Source organism: Phocoena phocoena, chromosome 8, assembly GCF_963924675.1.
Source record: "Phocoena phocoena chromosome 8, mPhoPho1.1, whole genome shotgun sequence".
Lineage (NCBI taxonomy): Eukaryota > Metazoa > Chordata > Mammalia > Artiodactyla > Phocoenidae > Phocoena > Phocoena phocoena.
The window spans coordinates 32,505,951-32,527,823 of record NC_089226.1 but is presented as its reverse complement, the minus strand read 5'-3'; the positions used below and the strand labels follow the sequence as shown (position 1 = coordinate 32,527,823).

Here is a 21,873-nt window from a genome sequence, read left to right as displayed (position 1 = left end):
TGTACATTTTTCCCCAATAAACCCTATTTCATATATGTCAGTGAAGCAGTGTGTCAGTGATCTCCTTGGCATGACCTAAATCCTCCTCACATATTGTTCTTGCAACTCCAAACTGCTCTTGGTTCTCAAACCCACTACTCCATTCATACATCTGGGGATATTTGCACCAAGTCCTCTATTCAAAGAACATGATTGTGCTGCTATTTAGAGTCATTTATGTTTCTTGGTAATGTTTTATAATTATTTTTAAATAGATTATTAGCCTACTTCTATAGCTCTCAAAGCTATTTTGAATGTTAACCTTTTTATTTATAACTAATATATGCTGGTATAGAGAGAAGCTTTTGGATCTGTATAGTTTCCTTTTGATTTTTAACTGGACACAGTTTCAATTTTACTGATAATTAAATTGACAAAATAATAAATTATTTGTATTTTTAAATGGGACCATTTATCCAGAGAAGTCCTCAGATTCTGAAAGAATGAATCTACAATGATGTCATGTAGACCTTGGGTATGATACTCCAATCTTTTATGCTTACTTCTAAGAGATGTGGGCATGGTGTTGGAATAGTAGAGAGCAAAAAAGGAACCGTTGTCTTGATACTTCTCCCAAGGTTAAGGTCACTTCATTTCTGGAAGTCTGAAGCTCAGGATTATTAACCAAAATATAGCTTCTCCTTTGCAGTGGGGGTTGAGGCCTCTTAGTACTTTCACACTTTCTCATAAGGCATCCTGGGGGCCATTGTCTCTTACCCATTCAAAGTCAAATACATCTTCTTATTCCCAAACCCAGAGAAATTAAAATTTCTTGCTTTTGTCTGGGTCTGTCATTCCCTTAACATCCCAACATTTATTCCCACTCTGCTTTTACCCTCAGTATCTCCATAACCTTTATGGTAGGGTAAAAATGTGAAGCCCTTAGACCTTGCAGTACAATAAAGGAGATTCCCCTGTATAGGACCAAGAATTTCAAGGTCCAGAATCCACACATTAGACGTAGCTTGCTGAGTAGCAAAATTATTTCCTTAATTGTATATAAATTTGTTTCTGGTACTCATATCACTGCAGGCAGTGAACCTACAGTTCTCTGCTCCTGCAACCTAGTAGACATCTTACCCCAATGTAAAGACACAGAATCTCAACTGTGCCTCTATGAGATGGACGGGAAGCCATGGGGAACCGTGCTCAACCATTTGCAACTGTATCCTGTCTATAATCTGTACACGGTTTATTCACTGTTTGGTGAGGAGATCAAAGTGAAAGCAATCTTGAAAGGTGACTATGTCATTTTTGCTCATCCCTGAACTCAGATCAGGTTCTATGTTCTGATCAAACTAAGCCCTCTGCTGTACTCAGACAACTCACCGTGATCTCTATACCCTCATATGTATTTTTAATTCAGACCTCCTCCCACCTCACTTTTCAGCTACTTCTACCCACTGTATAACCCTAACTCTGGACAAAGTACTTTTCCACTCAACCCTAATTTTCTTAATTAACTGAATATGGTCTAGCACATTCCTTGCTGTGTTTTCCCATGGAAGCCTTACCACTCTAACTCCTTGCAACTTCCTAAAAAATGCTTGCTCTAGAGCCACCTCTAGACCAGTGATTCATTGTTCTTTCTCCTTCATTTAAAGCTCATACCATTCCTATTGCCTTAAAAAGAGTTAGGATATAAATGTGTTTTAGAATGCAACTGATCAGTATGCAAATGTATAGTAAGTTCATTACAAATAAGAATAAACTTATTAACCACAATAAAATAGGAAAACAAGAAGGACTTTATTTTTGCAGCAAACTCTTATTACCTGTAAAATATTATGGAATCACCTGGAAATAGTAAGGTTTTTAAACTATGTGAAGTTTATATATTAATCTGCACAAAATTATTCCTTGTAATTGTCTTCAACAGAAATTATCTGTAGATTATATATTTAGCCATTTCAAATAAATATAGAAATAAATATAACACATTCTTTAATTTTCCTAATAATGCACTATGGTTTATATGTTTTAAAGAAAAGGGAAAAATTTTTAAAAGGACAACAGACTACAGGTAGACAGGTTGCGATACACTCAAAACAAATTTTATTACATATTGTTAATATAATTAGTAGTAAAAGCATACATTGAACCATGTTTTCCTTTATAAAACTCTATAAAAAAGACTACTATTTAGACTCATAATACCTAGATGTCACCTATGGTTAAATTTTGGCTAATATGCTTGAAACACTAAGTAAAAAGAGAAACTATGTAAAATTGTTTATATATTATCAAAAATAACTGTGGAACACTCATTACAATTTAAAATGAGATTACTTAAAATATGGGTTGTAAATTCTTCTAATTTTCATTGAAACAGATTTAATCTTGACAGGTGAGTTGTTTTTGGTCCATGTGCCCCATCGAATTCCAGTTGTAAGCAATTTTCCAGGGAAGTAATGAATGCCATTCAGATTTGCGAGACCACACTGGTTGAACCACCAGCCGGTATTGTTACTGAGGTGGCTGCAGCTCTTCACAGGCTGACCATTGATGAAGCATACAGGGCGACATCCATCATTATCAACATCTGATGTGCTAAAAGGCATTGCGTTTTGATTATCTTCTTTTCTGAAACCCCGGAATGCATCACCTAGGTAAAATAGATTTTTTTAATGACGAAATTTAAAGGCATTTTTTGTAATTTTAATCAACCTTTACCAACCCATTATGCAAAAGCATTACATCCCAGAACTAAGGTTTAAATTATATTTTAATAGGTATTATATTAAAATCTCTCCTCCGGGTGCAATATGCCAAAATCTGGTAATAAATTCCTCAACATGATAGGCATGTTTAAGTAGACGTTTGTTGGAACAAATTATGGTGGTCTGTGATGGCCTAGGAAAACTTTGCATATTATCAGTTAATAAATTGAAAACTATTAAATCGTTGCATAATTGTATGAAAGGACCAAACAGTAGCAGTATAAATTGAATGATAGTTTCCTTCATATGCTTTAAAAACTAAATCCCATCCCTTACCCCTGGTAACCAGGGGTAATGTGCTCTCCATTTCTACAATTTTGTCATTCCAATTATTTCATATAAATAGGCTCAGAATATGTAAACATGAATAAGTAGGCATTCGATATAAAATCACAAAATGGAAGCTTGGCTATGTAGACAGAAGCAGATAATTTAGGTCAAAAATATGGTGTATAAACCTGTCATACTTTGGGGAAGAATAATATGGTAATTGGTAATTTAGGGAAAGAAAATAATTTACACACAAATTTTTATACCAGTACCATTTTACATCACTTTAGATAGAGAGGTATGGATGAAAGTGAAACCTCTACCTTTCAGGAACAAATTTATAACTGCAAAAGTTGTTTGATTTTATTTAGTGGCCACCAAGTTTATATTAAATGCCCAATGCCCTCAAGAAAAAAATCAGCTATACCACTGAGGTATGCCTTTTCTTCATGGCTCTCCATATGATATGCATACTAATTGGATAGTAGTTAAAACACCACCATATTTTAAAGACTTACATTGGACATTCTATGTGTGATATCCCTGATAGTCACAGTAATCTTCAAAGATTAAGTATCTTGGCCAAGGCAACCTGGCTAACTAAGTAGCAGGGGTAGAAGTCATGTTTGTTTGTTTCTTTTAAACCATATAAATAAAAGATTCTAATTAGTCCCATTGTACTTAGATTTCACTTATAGATAAAATTTGCTAAGATGTTTGAAACACTAAGTAAAAGTGAAGCTATGTAAAATCTTTGAAGAATTCAAAGCCCACATTTGTTTCATTATATTCCAAATGTTTGGCATCTTTTGAGATGTCTTTGAGGAACCTGGAGAACTTCACTAATGGTAGTGGCCTATCCTGTACCCCAGCCCTGTCTCTGACCATGCACTTCATAGGAACAAAATGCCAAAATTGCACATATTTGCAGGGAGGATATCATTTTCAATACCACATGGTGCAAAACCTTTCAGAAGTTCAAATGAGAAAGACAACACTTATGGAGCATTACCTAAATTATATGATCTCTCCACAGATACTCTCCCTGGTTAAGTCCAACCATCAGAAGGATCATACATTATATGAGCTCCTCACTGGATTATATTTAATAATTTACTCTAAAAATATAATGCATAGGTCTATTTTTAAAGAAATGGCCCACTGTAAAACTCACTGTTACGTTTTCTGTCCGAGTGTAATTAGAAAACATGACACTTTGTTTTCACTAAGAACCCAGAGAAATGTCTCTCAAGTTTTAGAACCAGGACAATGTGTCCTCATGGAACAACTGTGCTCCTCAAATGTTCAAATTTCATATTTCTATTTTTGCTCTGAGCTCAAAGTCAAATATCTGGCTCACCTCTACCAAATACCTGATCATACTTAACTATACTGCTATCTTTACATTCTTTTGACATCTTTTTCTTTATCTTGATTATATTATGTGATCAACATTTGAAAGTTACTTAACTTTATTGGGAAAAGGCAGAATAAGGCATGACAAAATTTGAGGCTTCCAAAATGAAAAAATTCTTGCCATTATAAATTGTATCCTCTAATGAGATCCTAGTCATCTTCTAGAGAAATCCCACATAAACTTTTCCTAACATTGTATGTTCCATATTTAGATAGTTCTTTACTCTTTTAGAGATGAAGCCTCAAAAATTATATAACTCCTTAAAATTGTCCCTATATGTCAATATTTAAATTTCAGACTTTTACTTAATATCCTAAGTCTAAACCCCCTCAGATATCAGAGATTCCATCCATAACAGACAACTTCTCATGCCCAGTAATTTTCCTCCCTCTGTACCTTGACTCAAGCTGCTCTGTTTGCCAACATTCACTTGCCAAAAGCCTATCCATTCCTCCAAGTACAGATCAGTGATTCTCAACTATAAGGATGCCAACATATCCATCTAGTGAATACAAATACCTGGGCCCAAACTTACTGAATCAGATTCTGCATGAGTATGTACTTTCACAAAGCACCCCAGGTTGACCCTACCATTAATTCTTTGTTGAAAACTACCCTTCTCTGGATGTAATCCATTGGAATTCTTTCTCTTTAGCCCCCAAATCTCTATCGGTATTCTGTGTTTTCAGTTTTATTTAATCTCCCTCTCTATATTGTGATTAGTTAAAGAACTGGGAACATAACTCATTCATTTTTGGATTTCTAACACTAAACATACCTAATGAACAAGTACAATGATGAGCAATGAACAGGAGAGCTGAATTTAGTATTAACTCAAGTTAAAAATATCAGCATCAAAATATGAATTTAATATCAAGTATTTTGGAGTTCTAAAAATTTAACTTATTTAGAAATGAGTAGATGTACTGAGATATAGCCAAAAAAAGAAAAAACCCCCACTAAACTAGTTGTTCTATCAACCTGGGTCCTTGCCCTTGCTCAGATGTGATGAGCTGGGACTCTTGGGCAAGTCAATCTTTCAGGTTTCTTAACCTGCAGAGTGAGAAGAGTGAAGATCAGCTCTAACATTCTATGACTTCTAAACACCAGCCTCTCAGTACATGAAAATGTAAATAATGCCTTCCCAGCCTGCCCCACAGATTTGCTATCTAAATAATCAATTGTGGTTACATATGGCAAAATTGTTTTAAAGTGTATAAAGCACTTCAAAATCACAAGATGATGCAACCATCATAGCAGAGTTTCATAACTCAAGACTTAGCCAGTTTTCTCATTCCTAACCTATTCTGTTATCAGTTATGTGTCATATACCAAAAGAAATGCATTACTTTTATCTTCATCTAATATTGAGTCAGCTATATTTAAATCTTTTGGGTAATTTTAGGAAAAAAAAACTTACCAGCATTTCCTGAATATCGTCCTAAGTGCATTTTAAAAAATCTTGTTTCATCCTCTAGCCAAAAATTATCATATGATGCATAAGCGAATGTGTCATCTTCAGATTCCAGTGCCACATACAGCATAAAACTGGTATTCTTCTGATTCACTATGTAAAAAATCTTTTTCAGCCCTAGCCAAAATTCACCTGTTTAAAAAAAAATGCTTTTTAAATATATTTTAATACAAGTTAGAATAACCCTTTGTTATTAAGTCTTTGGCTTTGCTTAGTGTTTCAATAACTCCAAGATGGCACACATAAATTATTTGAGAGACTAGATTGCCCTGGTTCAAATTATCAGTGTTTGCCTAATTTACCAAAACATATATATATGTGTATCTTCCCACTTCTACTTTACTAGACTTGGGATAACTAGTCTCTGTTTCATTTTTTTATCTCCCCAAATTAAATTCAAAAATTCATTTAAAGATCACGTAAAAAGTCAAGTTTTACCTTAAGGCATGTCAACAAAAAATGAGTTCAAATATTATGGCAGGTAACAAAATGATGTGTACCAGTAAATATAAGAGGTTTAGCCTCCAAATCAGCAACTCCTAAAGAAATATTTTCTGAAAATGCTCAGTAGAAATTATTTTTTCTGTCTTTGAGAATAATATTTTGTGAACAAATATTTCTTTGTTGTAATGAAGCTCATCAGTTACCTATGAATGCAGACATAATGTAGCAACACTGGAGCATACTCAGGTTAAGGGTCAATATTTTCAAGATGATTATAGGTCCAAGATGGATTATTGAACTCCTTAATTCAGACTGCATTCTTCTTGCATGTTCTAGCCAATGACTTTCTACCTCCCTCTACCCACTGTGGCATAACCTAAATGTAGACACTCCTGCTCTGAAGTATATCCCTCTGCTTGAATCATGAAATTACTGAAGGAAGTAAGGATCTAGTCAAAACAAACTTCAAGAGCTGGGAGACAATGTGACAGAATTCAAATCTTAAAACTATAGCTAAGATACTAAGTCACTCTCCAGGCCTTACAGGGGCATTTTAGCTACATACCCACTTAGAACTGAAAAGTTTTCTGAAGAAATACTGGAAGAAAGGGAGTATAGGAAGTAAAAAAGAAGTACAAGAAGGAAGGTGGGCCTGCTTAGTTTCTCACAGTCTGACACTACAATTTAAGTGTCCTTGCCATCTTTCCCCTCTACCCCAACCTCAGATTTAACTGAACAATACATTTTCCTTAATCCTAAGTTTATTTTTTTTAAATAGGCCAAGTACAAAGCAGTCTGCTTATGTGAAGTATACCTTCCTGAAGACATTTTTTGTCAAAACTCAGATAATTTTCCCATGGACATAAGCATTAAGTAAGGAAGATAACAACTTAGAGCCTGCAGATCTATGACAGCTCAATTCAGAAGGCAGCCCTTACTGGAAAATTGGAGGTAATGCTGAGAAAACACAAGTATTTCAAATGCATTCCATAGCATGGCAGCTATCTGGCCTTACTTATGACATTTTATTACATTTCATGTCCCTTCTAACATCATTGGCATGCTGCAGGGTTTTTAGCAGTAGGACAAACACCACCACTTATTAAATCCTTGGATGACATTATTATGGGAAGTTAAAGATTCTAAATTATAACAACAATAACTTAAAATAAGAGCATGAAAATGATCAAAGTCACCTGCAAATGTTCCAATTAATGTAAAATTCTGTAGGGTTCAGAAATACTGGTGCTTCTATTCACCCGCAAAAGTTGATGCTGCCATTTGGTAATAACGTGAACAGATTTTACAGTTCACCTGGGGTTTACATTTTCCAAGTTTTGAGCATAGTGATTTTTACTGACATTTACATAATTTGAATTCCTACAGCTATGGACCTCAATTCTCTATTTCATTTGCTTATGTAGACACAACACAAATCTCAAGAATTTCAAGGACCCTACTCATTCAGGTTTTCATTCTACAAATAGTTATTGAGTATCTGCCAGAATTCTGCTGGGAGCATAGTCAATACTTAATAAATAACACAATTTAGAATTTTCACTCAAATCATATTTCAACTAAAAATAAAGATTTTCATATCTCAACTGAAGACCTATTTATTTTAAGTAATTTGGCATATAACCAGAGGGTAATTTGTCATATTTTTATATTCACAAGGATTTGCTATTTTTACTAACTATTTGACCAATAGAGACAGAGTCCATAGGCATATTATCAAAAAGAAGAAAAAAGAGGAGAAATAAATAAAATTTGACCTAAAAGGTCACCAAATCCATCCAGATAGTCGCACCATAACCTTTGGAAGTCAATTATCCCGTCGATCCTTTTCTGTATCACAGTCCATCCACCTCCTCTGTAATCCATGTCACACATTACCTAAAATAAACCCAGAAAAGACAAAAATAATATAATATTATTTTCATTCTTTTATATAAAACTCATACTTCACCCTTAAAGCCTAGAGAAAGAGAAGATACTTCCACTGAAAGTTTCAATGCAACTGTATGTCATTAATGTATTCAGATTTTTTTAAATCTCTAGAAATAATACTGTTTATTATAAAACAAACCTAATTGTGGTCCTTGTATCAGTCAGTTTTTTAACATATGTGTTTGTAGCATTTTAAGGTTACCCTCTTATTCCTCAGCTCCATAAATATTTTTCAGTTGAGTAATAACTGTACCAATCTGATATGGCAGAGTGATGTATTTCTTTATAAATTAACTTTTCCTTTTAATTAAAACACTGATTTTTTAAAAAACAGTGTTAAATGTGCCTGTGTGCCTGTCTTTGATTGCTTTTTTCCTCCAAAAGCCTGGAAGGCCTGTGTTCAGACTGGGATTTTCAGACAGAAAGGCGTGATTTGTGCCCCATCTCAGCAGGCACTCATAGGTGCATCTGTGGTGCTCTGTTAAATGCCTCTAAGAGGACAACCGTAGGGGACCCATAGAAGTGACACAGCGAGAAAATCAGACCAATCCTCCCCATCAGAAACTTCCCACACACAGACAGAAAAAGGCAGTGTGGAGGAAGTTAGGGAACCAACACTTTCCCACAAAAGAGGTAATTATGCATCCCACTCTTCACAAAATTAGAAGCGTTCCCTTTCCACATCTGTTCAGGTCCATTTTTGAATCTGTAGGTGAAGTAATTTAGGTAACTTAAAATTATTTCCCACTTAATTCCCAATTTTTGACATCCTGTCAATAGATGTCAAAAAATAACGTTAGTAACTCTGAGACGAGAAACTGGTTTAGAAAATATATTTTAATATTTTAATAAAGACTATCAATAAGGTATGATATTGGTATTATAAATTTCTTATGCACAAAAAAGTAACCAGAAAATTATATATATATAATTTTTATATATTATATACACTATATGTAATATAGTAACATTATAATACTAATTTTAATAACACAATTTCTAGTAGAACTTTCTTCTAGAAATCATGGTATAGAACTACTAAGGATAAATATGAGTAATTTATTTTATTTGATTTAAGAAATGGATCAGCTTCTCAATTTGTCTCACAATTCAGTGAAAGGATTTTTTAATTATTAATTTTTTATACAATCACAAAAAATCACTTATCATCCAAAGAAAGTATAACCAAGTGTAGGAAGAGAAACTAAAGTATTTTTAGCAAGCCCCAAGGCAAAGCACACAATTATTTTTTAATATCCATAAGCTAATTCAAGCAAGTAAGTATTTATTTTGCATAGTTCTGCCTACTGTAAGGATAATATAAGATCTTGCACCAAATGGATTTACTTTAAAGAGTGTAACCATGAACACTCAAATAGAAAAGTGAAAGACCCTCTAGTTCTTTTATTGGTTTGTGGTTTGGGCAAAGAATTCCAGAAAACAAAAATTTTGAAACTGGAACTTATACTGATTTATTTTAAAATTTTTAAGAAAAAATAAAATATTAAAACAATTAAAATTCTAATATTATTTAAATAAATTAGATGCCTATCCTATTCCATATAATAAGGGAAAACTTTACCTCAAATGGGTAACTAGATCCTTCTGGGTGGATTATATACAAACCACTTGGTGTTTTAGTGACAGAACCAATGGTATCTTTAACATCAGTACAATCTAAACCTAGAAAAGTAAAATTAGTTATTTAGGATATTTCCACATATACACTTAAGACAATCATTTTATAAAAGAAAATTGACAGTGCTATCTGAAATTATTATTATTAAAATGTTCAGTAATGATGATGATTTTAACTTTTTGAAAATGAAAAATTATCTCAACTTTAGAAATAAGAAGAAACTAGATAGGTGGAGGAACTGGGATTGAATAAGTTATGCTGCAATAAACCTTCACTAATAACTAACTCACTGTTATTGATTAGTATTCCATTTGGTATCAACATTTATTTAATATATTTTATGATTATGCATTCTCTTGTCCAATAAATAATGCCCTTTCAGAAATCTAGGCTTATTTTGGGAACATAATATGTAACAGAAATCTGTGTGAATGAGGAGGAGAAAATCCAAAGGAATAAGTAGATTAATTACTATTGACACATCCTTTCTCCACTATTTGAAATTTCAGAGATTCTGGTGTTTTGGGGCCCACCATTACAATCAGGCAAAGGGAGAGGAAGGGGAAATCACTTTTTTCACCAGAGAAAATGATGCTGAGGCTAGAGCCTGCTCTGTTCACAATAGCTAGAACTGTAGCAGTCTATAATCACCTTCTCTTAAGCACTCTCCTTTCTAGGGGATTGTAAATATATTATGTAGATATGATATTATAGTTTACACTTTGTGTTATCTTTTATGTAGATATGTATGTAGATATGATGTTATAGTTTACTTTACTTTGTGTTATCTTTTATAAATGTGATAAAACAAATTCAACCCTTACAGCATCAGTTACCAAGAGAACAAACACATGAAAGCCTGATACTTCAGAACCAGAAGCTTGGGTTAGATTCCTAGTACTAATATTTACTAGCCAGAACCATTAACTAAGTTACTTAACTACTTTTCTTCATGTGCAATATTGTTATAATAATAATACTATCTACTTCATAGTGTTATTCTGACGATTTACATAGTAAGACATTATATCAATATAAAGCACTTAGTACAGTGCCTAGCGCACAGTAAACATGCAGAAAATCTCATCTACAAAAAGTTAGCTATGAAAAATTGTTTGCTTTCCCCTTCACTTCTAGAAGATATAGATTTGTTGCCTTTCTTCTGAATTGCTAAGAGACATTTTCATAATAACTTTATGCTCAGAGATATGATAATAGAAGTTTACAATGAAGGACTAATCTGAGTTGGAATATCTGCTTTGCCATCACCATCCAAATAAATATGAACAGGTTATTCAGATGTTTCTGGGCTCCATATTCCTTATCTGATGATGAAGATCATCATATCAAACGCTTATACTGTCTTACTATGCATCAAGCAATATTTTAGGAGCTTTTGGTGTATTTATTCATTTAATCCTCATAAGAACCATATGAGGTAGGTACTATCAGTTTACTGATGAGGAAACTGATATCAAGGAAACAGTGGATGAGGGATTTGAAGACAGGTGATCTGACACCAGAGTCCATGCTCATAACCACCATGTTACACTACCTACCTACACTACTCACTTATGGGAAATAAATGAGATATAATAGAATAACAAAAAATAACATGTGAAAGTGCCTGTCATAGTACCTGACACATAGGTGATTCTCAGTAACAGTTTATTTCCTTCTCTTTGTAAGGATAAAAGAAAGATCATTCACTAGGCTGTCAATAAATATTTACTTGCTTGGAACTTTTTGTTATTAATTCACAACTGTAAGATATATAGGGTACTTTTCTTAGAAACCCATGACTTTAGGAATTACTATATATTGTTTTAGTATAAACAGTGCTAAATTCCACTTTCTTTTGTCTTAAGTTTCTTTTTCTTTTTAAATTTTATGTCCCAATTTGAAACATCTCAAACATGTTAAAAATAGTTTTTACAGGTGGGAGGAATTCTGACACCTTCTTTTCTTCTAGCTGAAGATTGATTATTAATATTAAAATGTAAAAGGAGAGCCTGAATTCAGTTACATAAAACTATGTTATTTTCAACAGATTCAGAATATCTGTATACAGCAATAGCTTTCAAATGGTCAGAAAAGCTTCCCAATTCAGGAAAGTACACATTGTCTGGGTTGAAATTTGGCAGGTATTACTCCTCCAGTCTGTTAGATGATAATGAGCTGTATTTTTTAAACAAAAGTTCTAAATGCTCCAACCTGTCCAGGAAATTTTTAAGCAATAAAAGACAAGTATGAAAAGGGTGAAATACCAAAGTTCTCACCGTGTGACTGAACTGGTCTGTGAGGAAAAGTATCCAGCTGTTTTCTAAAAACTTCTGTAGTCAAAATGAGAACTTGATTCATGAGCTCATTAACCTAAACACACATGCATACATTTAAGCAAATTTATATTTGAACAAAACTCTCTTAGCTGAATTTTATAAGTGATATCTCTAAGCCTCTTATAAATCCAGCTTTGAAATATATATAATGTCCATTTTTCTTTTGAATTCCTTACTGCTCTAAGCAGTAAAGAAAGGCATTACTAAATAGCAATCATTAAATTGAGTACTGTTTTCCTCCTACACATTGCTTTCATCTGCCCAGTTCTGCATTTGACCGCTCTTGCAGATCTGTTCTTTGTATCTTGCCTCCTCCTTTGCTGTAGTTTCTTATCTGATCTCCCTGTCTCCTCCCTCTGCTCTTCCTCAAGTCATCCTCCTCACTAGCTGTCAATCTAATCATCGCATTTCCCTGCTCAGACACTTCAATTGACTCCTTGGTGTGGCATGAGTTAGCTCCTATTTCTTTAAGTCAGTTTTCCTTATACACCTCAACCTCACCAGCCACTCCACCCCTGCACCACTTCAAGCAGTTCCCCAGAATCGAAGGTCCTACTCTTCTTACCCCACATTTGTGACCTTTGAAGGATTTATCCATCTTTCATGATTCAGTTCATAATCTCTGTCATCTGGGAATACTTCTCATAGCTCAGATATTGAATTTCTTTGGTGCATCTTTCTGACAGCAGTCACAACATTTTCAATACATTTTTCTGCTCTCTTAGACTGTATAAGCTTTAAGTGAAGATCTTTTTTTGTTGTTATTGCTTTCTGTTTGCCTGAGGCTTACTATGGTGCCTCTAACATAGTAGGCACTAAATAGATGTATGGACTTTAATAAATTAAAAAATTAAACAATTATACCTCTAGCTAAGTATATCAATGTACACATACAATAACAACACAATTCTAAAAAATCCATACCTGATTAGATAAATAATCCAAGGAAGCTTGCTGTTCATCCATCATATTTCTTAGTAGTTTTTTGGTACTTCGTGTATAAGAAACAATAGAATTTTGCAAATTTCCTTAAATCATAACAAAATGTGTTTGCTAAATATTATTTTGTTATAGAAAACAATTACAGTGAAAAATAATTTCAAAATGATTTTGGATAAATATGTAACAATAAAGCTCAATCTAATACATAGAATTGCATATTCTAGTTAGTACTTTTTTGTTTAACCCAGGATTATCCAAGAAAACAATTATTTCAATACCTCGCAATGAAAGTATGCTTCCTAATAATTTAGATTACCCCCAAATAAGTTAATCTGATATAAATGCGAGACAACATTCTGAATATCAATTCTCACTTTATAAGATGAGAGGTACAGAAGCAGGAGGTCCAAGACTCATCAATTCTTACTACATAAGAAAGTAAAAGGCAATAATTCCATATCATGTAAGTTAATTTTAAAAGTAAATCTTTCTTTAACTTTTTTCTATTAATGCTACATTTTTATATAAACAAATTACAAACACACATACATATATACTCATAATAAATCTTAGTCAAAAGTTTTAGCTGGTTGGTTTCTGGTTAAACTTTTACTATGTATTTTTGTTTTTATTTTAAAACAATCTTACTTATAGAATAGTTTCAAGAACAGTATGAAGAACTTTTTCTTAATTCTTTTGAGCATGCCACCATGATGCCCCTGGATACTTCAGTGTGTTTTTCTTACACCAAAGACATTCTCCCCAACACAGCCATAAAAATCAGGAAATAAATATTGACTACCATGTACTTCTCAGATTTTATCCAAGTTTATTCAGTTATACTGATGATGTCCTTTACAACAAAAGGAGTGACACATTATGGCATACATTATTCTTTTAAAAATTATTTATTTCTATGTTCCTAACTTTTACTCTAGCAGTAGAATTACATTAATAATTCATGATATTTTAAAATCTACCTCATCCAGCTTCATCTCTCATTTTTACTTTCAGTCTCTCACTTTCTATTAGATACTCCCTGGATTTAGATATCTGTCTTAATGGATCTAAAGCCACACTCATAGGTTTGAGAAGCCTGAGATACCTGTGTTACACATAGAATTAAACACAATAAAGTGAGCTTTTTATACTTTCTGATCTAGGAGTTACAGTCCTATAAGAACTGGATCAGAACCTCCTCCCTTTCTGATCCCCTGTCTCATTTCACCGCCTATGTACATATAAATAGATCATGAAAATTACTGCACTATTACTAGTTTTAAACAAAAATGGAGATTTTAAAACTTTTTATTTTTTATGCTTTGCTACATAAATTCGCTGTGAATTTGTATTATATCTATTGTAGCATTTACTCAATATTAGAGAATTCCTTCTCAAAACTCAGGTGAAATTTGCCATTTGTTCAGACGGAAGTAAGAAAATAGTGCTAGGTGAATTGATACCATCAGTGCGTTGTGGCTCGCCCCTTCCCTCTGTGGCTAGTTGGTGTCACTGGGCCATATTATACAGAAGAAGGATTTGTTCATTTACCAAACACTTACGAAGCACCTACTATGTGCCAAACACATAAAACTCCTGGCCTAGGATGATCAGGATATATATAAAATGACCCACATAAATGCTAAGGTATATTTTTCCATCTCTACCCTAGAAATAATAAATCATATACCTGTATAATTGTGGGGGGGAGGTTTTTTGTTTTGTTTTGTTTGCGGTATGCGGGCCTCTCACTGTTGTGGCCTCTCCCGTTGCGGAGCACAGGCTCCGGACGCGCAGGCCCAGCGGCCATGGCTCACGGGCCCAGCCACTCCGCGGCATGTGGGATCTTCCTGGACCGGGGCACGAACCCGTGTCCCCTGCATCGGCAGGTGGACTCTCAACCACTGCGCCACCAGGGAAGCCCAATTGTGGTTATTTTTAATACTTACTACACATGAAATGTTTTTCTTCTCGTGTAATTTTAGTTTTAACATCACATGATTCCTCACAATCTTCTTTATAAACAGTAGCATTACTTTTACTTTCACCTTTTGCATTAGATTCATCTTCTACAATGTTAACTACTGGAGAATCCTTTATATTAAAAAAAATACAAATAAGAAAAAATATATGAAATATGTTATATTACCTAATATGTCATAAATAAGAAGAGTGTAGAAAAAAAGATGAGATTTCAGGACATATACAAGGATGATCATTAGAAAAAAACATAATTAACTGGTTAGTTCAAACTTCCACAAATAAACCTTATGGGTAAATTCTAGGTATGAACAATAAATATATGTTGATTCATTATTTTTGCTCTCTTTTTTTCTTCTCCAATTCCAAAAGGAATCATTTAGGGTCTACGTTCTCGTGTGGTGGCTCTATGGCCTTGACCTTTAACTTCTACACATTTCCATGTGCGATATAGTTCTGACCATCCCTCTTCCAGAAATTGTGCAATTTGAAATTCTTTGAATGGGTACTAAGAAGGTTCCCTGAGATGCCTACAACATTTCTATGCCAAAAACACTTTCTGCCACTAGTTATTAGGAATCGTGATTTGGGGAAAATGTGCAGGAGAATTGTCGCTTTTGTATAAGCTAAAGTATTTACAGATTTGAAAGGTAAAGTATGCATAGATTTAAAAGGTACCACTGAATATTTAAAAAGGATACCCAACAAGGACCTACTGTATAGCACAGAGAACTCTGTTCAATGTTATGTGGCAGCCTGGATGGGAGGGGGGTCTGAGGGAGAATGGATACGTGTATATGTATGGCTGAGTCACTTTGCTGTGCAACTGAAACTATCACAATATTGTTAATCGGCTATACTTCAATATAAAATAAAAAGTTAAAAAAATTTTTTTAAAAAGGTAGCAGTGATTACAGAAAAAAAGCACGGAATTTTGCTTTGCAAAATCAACAACAGATATCATTTTAAAAAGCCAGCAACCGTATATATAGAATGGATAAACAACAAGGTCCTACTGTGTAGCACAGGGAACTATATTCAATATCCTGTAATAAACCATAATGGAAAAGAATATGAAAAAAGACATATATATATATATTCAGTTACATATGTATAACTGAATCACTTTGCTATACAGCAGAAATTAACACAACATTGTAAATCAACTACACTTCAATAAAATAAATTTTTAAAAAATTAAATTTAACTTAAAATAAAAAGCCAACAACCAACTACAAACCTGTGATTGCTAGTGGGGAGAAGGAAGGAGAAAGGTGTAAGATGGGGTAGGAGGTTAAAAAGTACTAACTACTATTCAAAAAGAAAAAAGAAAGAAAGCCAATTACAGATGTCATTCCAAAGGTATCTATTCTTGTTGGCACACTACTGGTTTTTTTAATGTTAAAACATCCTTTGGTATAAGTTATGTGATTTAGAATAACTCTGTAATTTAAAGAAAATAATAACAAGCTTTGTCCTCTTTGACCTGGATATTGAGAAAAAGGTAAAGAGCTAATCACAATATAAAAGATATTTGCCCAAAAAGATGCTTACATTTTGTTACATAGATCTACTTTTAACTTTTTGCTGTTTCCCCTAAACTCCTATAATAATTGACATAGTAGATGTTTTCAAAAACTTAGGTTACAACTATATTTTTTAGATCTAAATAAGATTCTTAAATTTTTAGTATAGAGAATTGTTATTAATATTTCTGTAGCTTTTTTAGAATTTATTCTTGCTTCAACTTTGGAATTTAGTATTGATACAGTGGTAAATACAGTTTATAACATTTAAAAATTATAAGCCAACATTTAAATGTATAGAGATTCAAATCACAATCTACTCATAGTATTACATACACTATCTTAGCTATCAATCACTCTGACATTGTTTTGAATAAAATTTTCTAATTTTAAATTTTAACTTTTCCTAGGTAACCAGTCACAAGACTATATTTGAAGTATGAAAGTTTCTAGAATAGTTTTTTTTTAAGCAAAGTGAATTTTTTTACTACCTACCAGATATTTCATTATTAAAGTTAACTGGAAAGTTGTTGGCTAGTTTTTAACCAAGGCCTGCAATTTCTTTAACAATTTTTCACAAGAAATGTATTAAGAGTCAATCTTCAGTTTATGGTTTCCTAAGTTTAAAAGTAATATTATTTAAGCATAAGTCTCAGCATTTCTAAATAAACACTTTAATTTTCCCATAAATTATATTGAGTACTGTAATTAATCTTTTCAAACATCTAATATATATCTTGAAAACTATATAATCATGCTTTCCTAGCTGAAATAATATTGCTGAAATTCTTACCGTAGAATGATGAACACAGTTACCTTGTATAACTTCTCCACAAGTAAAAATACATAGATTTAAAAACAAGAGTGAAGCTTGGAAAAGATAAATCATATTTTTCTTGGTTGGAGAAATGAAAATTTTCTTCAAATATCAGTCAGCTCTGTATGGAAAGAACTCTAGTACACAGAGTCTTCAGTCAAAAATTTCTGGAAGGTGTACAACAAAAATAGAAGCCAGTACTTACTAGTTTCCATGCCCTCATTTGAAACACCCTTCATATGAGAAACAAGGTAGCCTCTAGAGATCCAGTCATTTTAAGTTATACAAACCTTTTCTATCACTACATGCCTGCATTGTAAATCCATGCTTTTGGAATATAGGCAGTAGCCAGCCAGCTAGGTAGCTAAATCAAGTAAGCAAGCAAGAATTTATAGCATCATCTAGTTTTTATGTCAGATTTTTTTTTTTTGCCCTTAGGAAAAAATGCCTTTGATAAGGTATAACTCTATAATTGCGAACCAGTTTGCATAAAAATAGTAAAAAAGTAGAAATGAGTGATGTAGAGGGAAGAATATTACATTGGAACTATTTCTACAAAATACTAAGTAGAAATTTAACCAGTGTGGACACCCAGAGCAGATAATTCAGACTTAAAATATGTTTGCAACTGAATTTAGCTGTCAGTGATGGTCACATTAACCACATAATGCCAAATTTCTAGGACTCTAATTGATTTATATGTTTTACATCAATAGTGTCAAAACTTCAAAAATTGTGACTATAAGGGGACTATTGTAATTGAAAATTACCACTCTCTGAAAGTTGATAGATCAATGTCTGTGATGAATTTTCAAATTCTCCATGATAGTGGCTCCTGTTTTTCACCACTTAAGCATGCCTAAGTCTTCACTATCCTAAAATTAAGATTTTTCTGAGTCTTGCTTCCTATTCAAGGTATTATTTTATCCATTTCCTTTCCTAGCCCAAGAACAACAGGGCAGAGATCATAGTTTTTATGGTACTTGCATAGTGATTGGTATGGTATAGGCATTAGGGTATCAATTAATGAAGTAATATCTTAAACAAATTATCTATTTTCTGACTTTACATCCTCACGCACTATTTAAATGCAAACACTCTTATCTCTTATTCTACTGAAAATTTCTCAGTAGAGGCAGCTTGGTGGGGGGGTTGTTGGGAGTGCTGGCTCTGGTACCAGAATGCCTGGGTGAATCTTGACTCACCACTCCCTTGCTCTGGAAACTTGGGCAAAATTACCTAATATCACTATAGCTTACTTTCTTTGTAGAATGAGGATTGTTGTGTGGATTCAGTTATTTAATATATGTAAGCACTTAGCACAGTGCAAGAGACACGACAAGTACTCAAGTGTTAGGTGGTATAATTATTATTTTTTTTATTATTATCATAATTATTATTTGACTTGCTCTAAAATACAGTTCTAACATTGCTGGCAATATTGATGACCTTTAAAATCTATATTAGAACTAGACGAGTATGTATCTTTAATCTTAAATTTCTAGTTGACGTCTCATGAGATTGAAAAGAAGATGGCAGAACTTTAGCAATTTTAAATCAGTCAGACATTAATATACTTTATTCTTTCACAGCATGCCCAGAGACAAATTCAGGAAATTCTTACTTGAGCAAGAAAATACTTCAACAGAAAAAGTAATAGCCTCAGCAAGAAAATACTTCAGCAGAAGAAAAAATAGCCCCAGCCAAGATGAAAGTGAAAGCTCAAGAAATTGTCCATCACATGCTGCCTCACATAATTCACAATGTTATTTATAATGGTATCCAAATTAGATAAATTACGTGAACATGTTTTGAAACCATAAATTGGTTATTATATTTTCTTTTGTAAACAAAACATCATTAACAATTTCTGAAACCATGTTAATGAAGTTGGGTGTCTAATAGGCATCTCACATTTAACATATTTGAAACCTAAATCTTATTCTTTCTCCCACCCTCAACCTACTCTTCCTCATTTTAGGAAATGGCAATACACTTTAGGCAGTTGGTTCCAGCTCCAAATCTGAGAGTCACATTTGACACTTTTTAAAAAAATTCCACTCACTTGCCACAACCATGCATCAACACATCTTACTGGCTCAAGTTTAAAATCTGGAAGACTTCTTGCCACCTCTATTACTACCATCCTAGTCCAAGCCACCATAATCTCTCACCCAGCCTACCATTACAACATTCAATCTAGTCTCATTTCTAGCCTTATCGACTGTAGCCTAGCTTCTCCATAGCCACTAGAGTGATCCTTTTGAAAGATTAAATTAGATCTTATTCTCCTACTCAAAAGTCTCCAATGGCTTTCCCTCCACTGGAAGCTGGATTTTATATTACTCCCTTGTATACTACATAAGTCTCCACTGCACTAGAAGGATATCCCCCATGCACTGTTCCAATTTCAAGTCCTAGCACACTTCCCCTACCCCACTCTTTTCTAGATACAGTGGTCTTCTTGCTGTTCCTTGAACATATCAAATAAAATTCTGCCCTCAGAGCCTTTTGTATTTAAAGTACCCACTGCTTCTAGATAATATTCTTCATCCAAATATTTGAGTGGCAACCTTCTTTCTTCATTCAGACCTCTGCCCTAATTTCCCTTCCTTGGAGGCCTTCCCTGAGCACCGTATCTAAAATAGAACTGACATCAGTCTCTATCCCTCTATACTACTCCATTTTTCCTCATAGCACTTTTCACTACCTCATATATTCTAGTAGGAAAGAAAAATAAATGTAAGCTTAATGAGCATAGAGACTTTGAAGTTTTGCTCACTACTGTATCCCAGCACCCAGAAAGTGCTTGGCACATAGTAGGTGCTCAATATTTATTTCCTTCATAAAAGAATGAATTACTTTATAGTTTTTGAAGTGTGAAAAGTTAACCATTATATTTAATTCATATGTCTCTTTAACAAAATAGAGAGACTTTAATGTAATACTCTTTTTTATTGCTTAAATCATACTTATCTTTCCTGCCAAGAGAAAAAACTTATAAATGTCTCAAATTATCTTTCTATTATCCAAATATCTAATCTTAAAGCCTTTTTTTAGAATCAATACAACTTAATAAAGGACTGTACAACTTAAATAAAACATGAAAAAACTGCTTAAAATTTTGAAGAAAGAAATAAATAATTTAAAGGTGAAAAAATAGATCTGTAATTTTTAAAAAAGTTGGTAACATTGTGTTTAAATTTTCTTTTTTCTTGGATATCATTGTAAAGCAATATTTGAATGAAAAATGATTATAAGAGTAAACATCTGTAAGCAACTAAGAAACCAAGTTATGCTAATACACCATGTGACAAAGCAATAAGGTGCCTATGAGTGATGAGATATCAACTAATAATATAGAAAAACTAGACTTTCAGGAAGGCTAACCATGCCCAAATACTTCAAACAGTAAGCACAACCTTCTCATTTTTATTTGCACTTTACACTGCCCTACTTTGCTTACTCTCTCTCAAATTGGCCCTGGAGAAACAGACTTGTGATGATAGCAGTGGGAATAGAATCAACTTAAATTCCTGTGACTAGGCCAGTTAAAAATTTGCAAAGATAGCTAATCGTCCCAGGATACACATTTAGCCTTTCTTTGTCAAGATTATCTATTCTACCCTCTTGGCATGGTCCTGAAGGGGGCTTATGTGTTTTGTGTTTTAACTCAAAACTGGGTTTGTTGTGGCACTTTTGAATCTCAGTCACCAGAACACACATTCCAATTTGAGTCATTGTATCCAACTTTGCAAAAACTCTGTTTTAAATAGCTTCAACTGGAAAAGTTTATTATTTGAACTCTAAAAATGAACAAATTGAATCACAAAGACAGAGGCATTTGAATGGTGGGCGAGTGATTTTTATTCTGTTTGTACATTCTGCTTCCAATCTGGGAGTTTTTTCCACACAAAAAGAAAGAAAGAAAGAAAAAACAAAAAAACCTGGCTGAAATACAGTCAGAATTTATATGTACTTTTAAAATGAACTCCAAAAAGGAGTTTCAGCCTTTTTTCAAATTTTTACTTGCAAAACCACTAAACCTGGTGGCTAAAATATCCAATTTTCCATAAGAGCTTGAAACAATTTCAATATGATGATCTCTTTTGGCATATCTTCCCAGGAGATTACTGAATTAAATCTGCACTACTTTCCTGGCCGCCGATGATCTATTTCCAGAATCTGGCAGCAAGGCTGGCACCATTAAAAGCCTTTGAAATGCGACGTTATAAGTAGGGAAATGGCAAGGAGGACGACTTGCAGACGGAATGGCAGAAGCGTCAGGGAGTGGGTGAGAGAATGTAGAGAAAGGA

General features: G+C 33.4%; 1 protein-coding gene across 1 annotated transcript; it reads right to left on the bottom strand.

The window, feature by feature from the left end:
• Positions 1–2,074: 2,074 nt before the first annotated feature.
• Positions 2,075–17,877, bottom strand: ANGPTL5 (angiopoietin like 5). Its single transcript, XM_065882616.1, has 8 exons — positions 17,534–17,877; positions 15,184–15,328; positions 13,217–13,320; positions 12,233–12,326; positions 9,897–9,997; positions 8,140–8,260; positions 5,867–6,052; positions 2,075–2,644 (listed from the first exon to the last, which is right to left on the bottom strand). Exons 1-8 carry the CDS (start codon positions 17,627–17,629, stop codon positions 2,325–2,327), a joined length of 1,167 nt encoding a protein of 388 aa, XP_065738688.1. The 5' UTR covers positions 17,630–17,877; the 3' UTR covers positions 2,075–2,324.
• Positions 17,878–21,873: the final 3,996 nt, after the last annotated feature.

Excerpts from the sequence above, each read along its gene's own strand:
- ANGPTL5 (XM_065882616.1), bottom strand. The coding sequence starts at position 17,629 with ATGATTTATCTTTTCCAAGCTTCACTCTTGTTTTTAAATCTATGTATT. Across the intron at positions 13,321-15,183 it reads AGAAAAACATTTCATGTGTA|GAAATTTGCAAAATTCTATT; the intron begins GTAAGTATTAAA and ends TTATGATTTAAG. Across the intron at positions 9,998-12,232 it reads CAGACCAGTTCAGTCACACG|GTTTAGATTGTACTGATGTT; the intron begins GTGAGAACTTTG and ends TTACTTTTCTAG.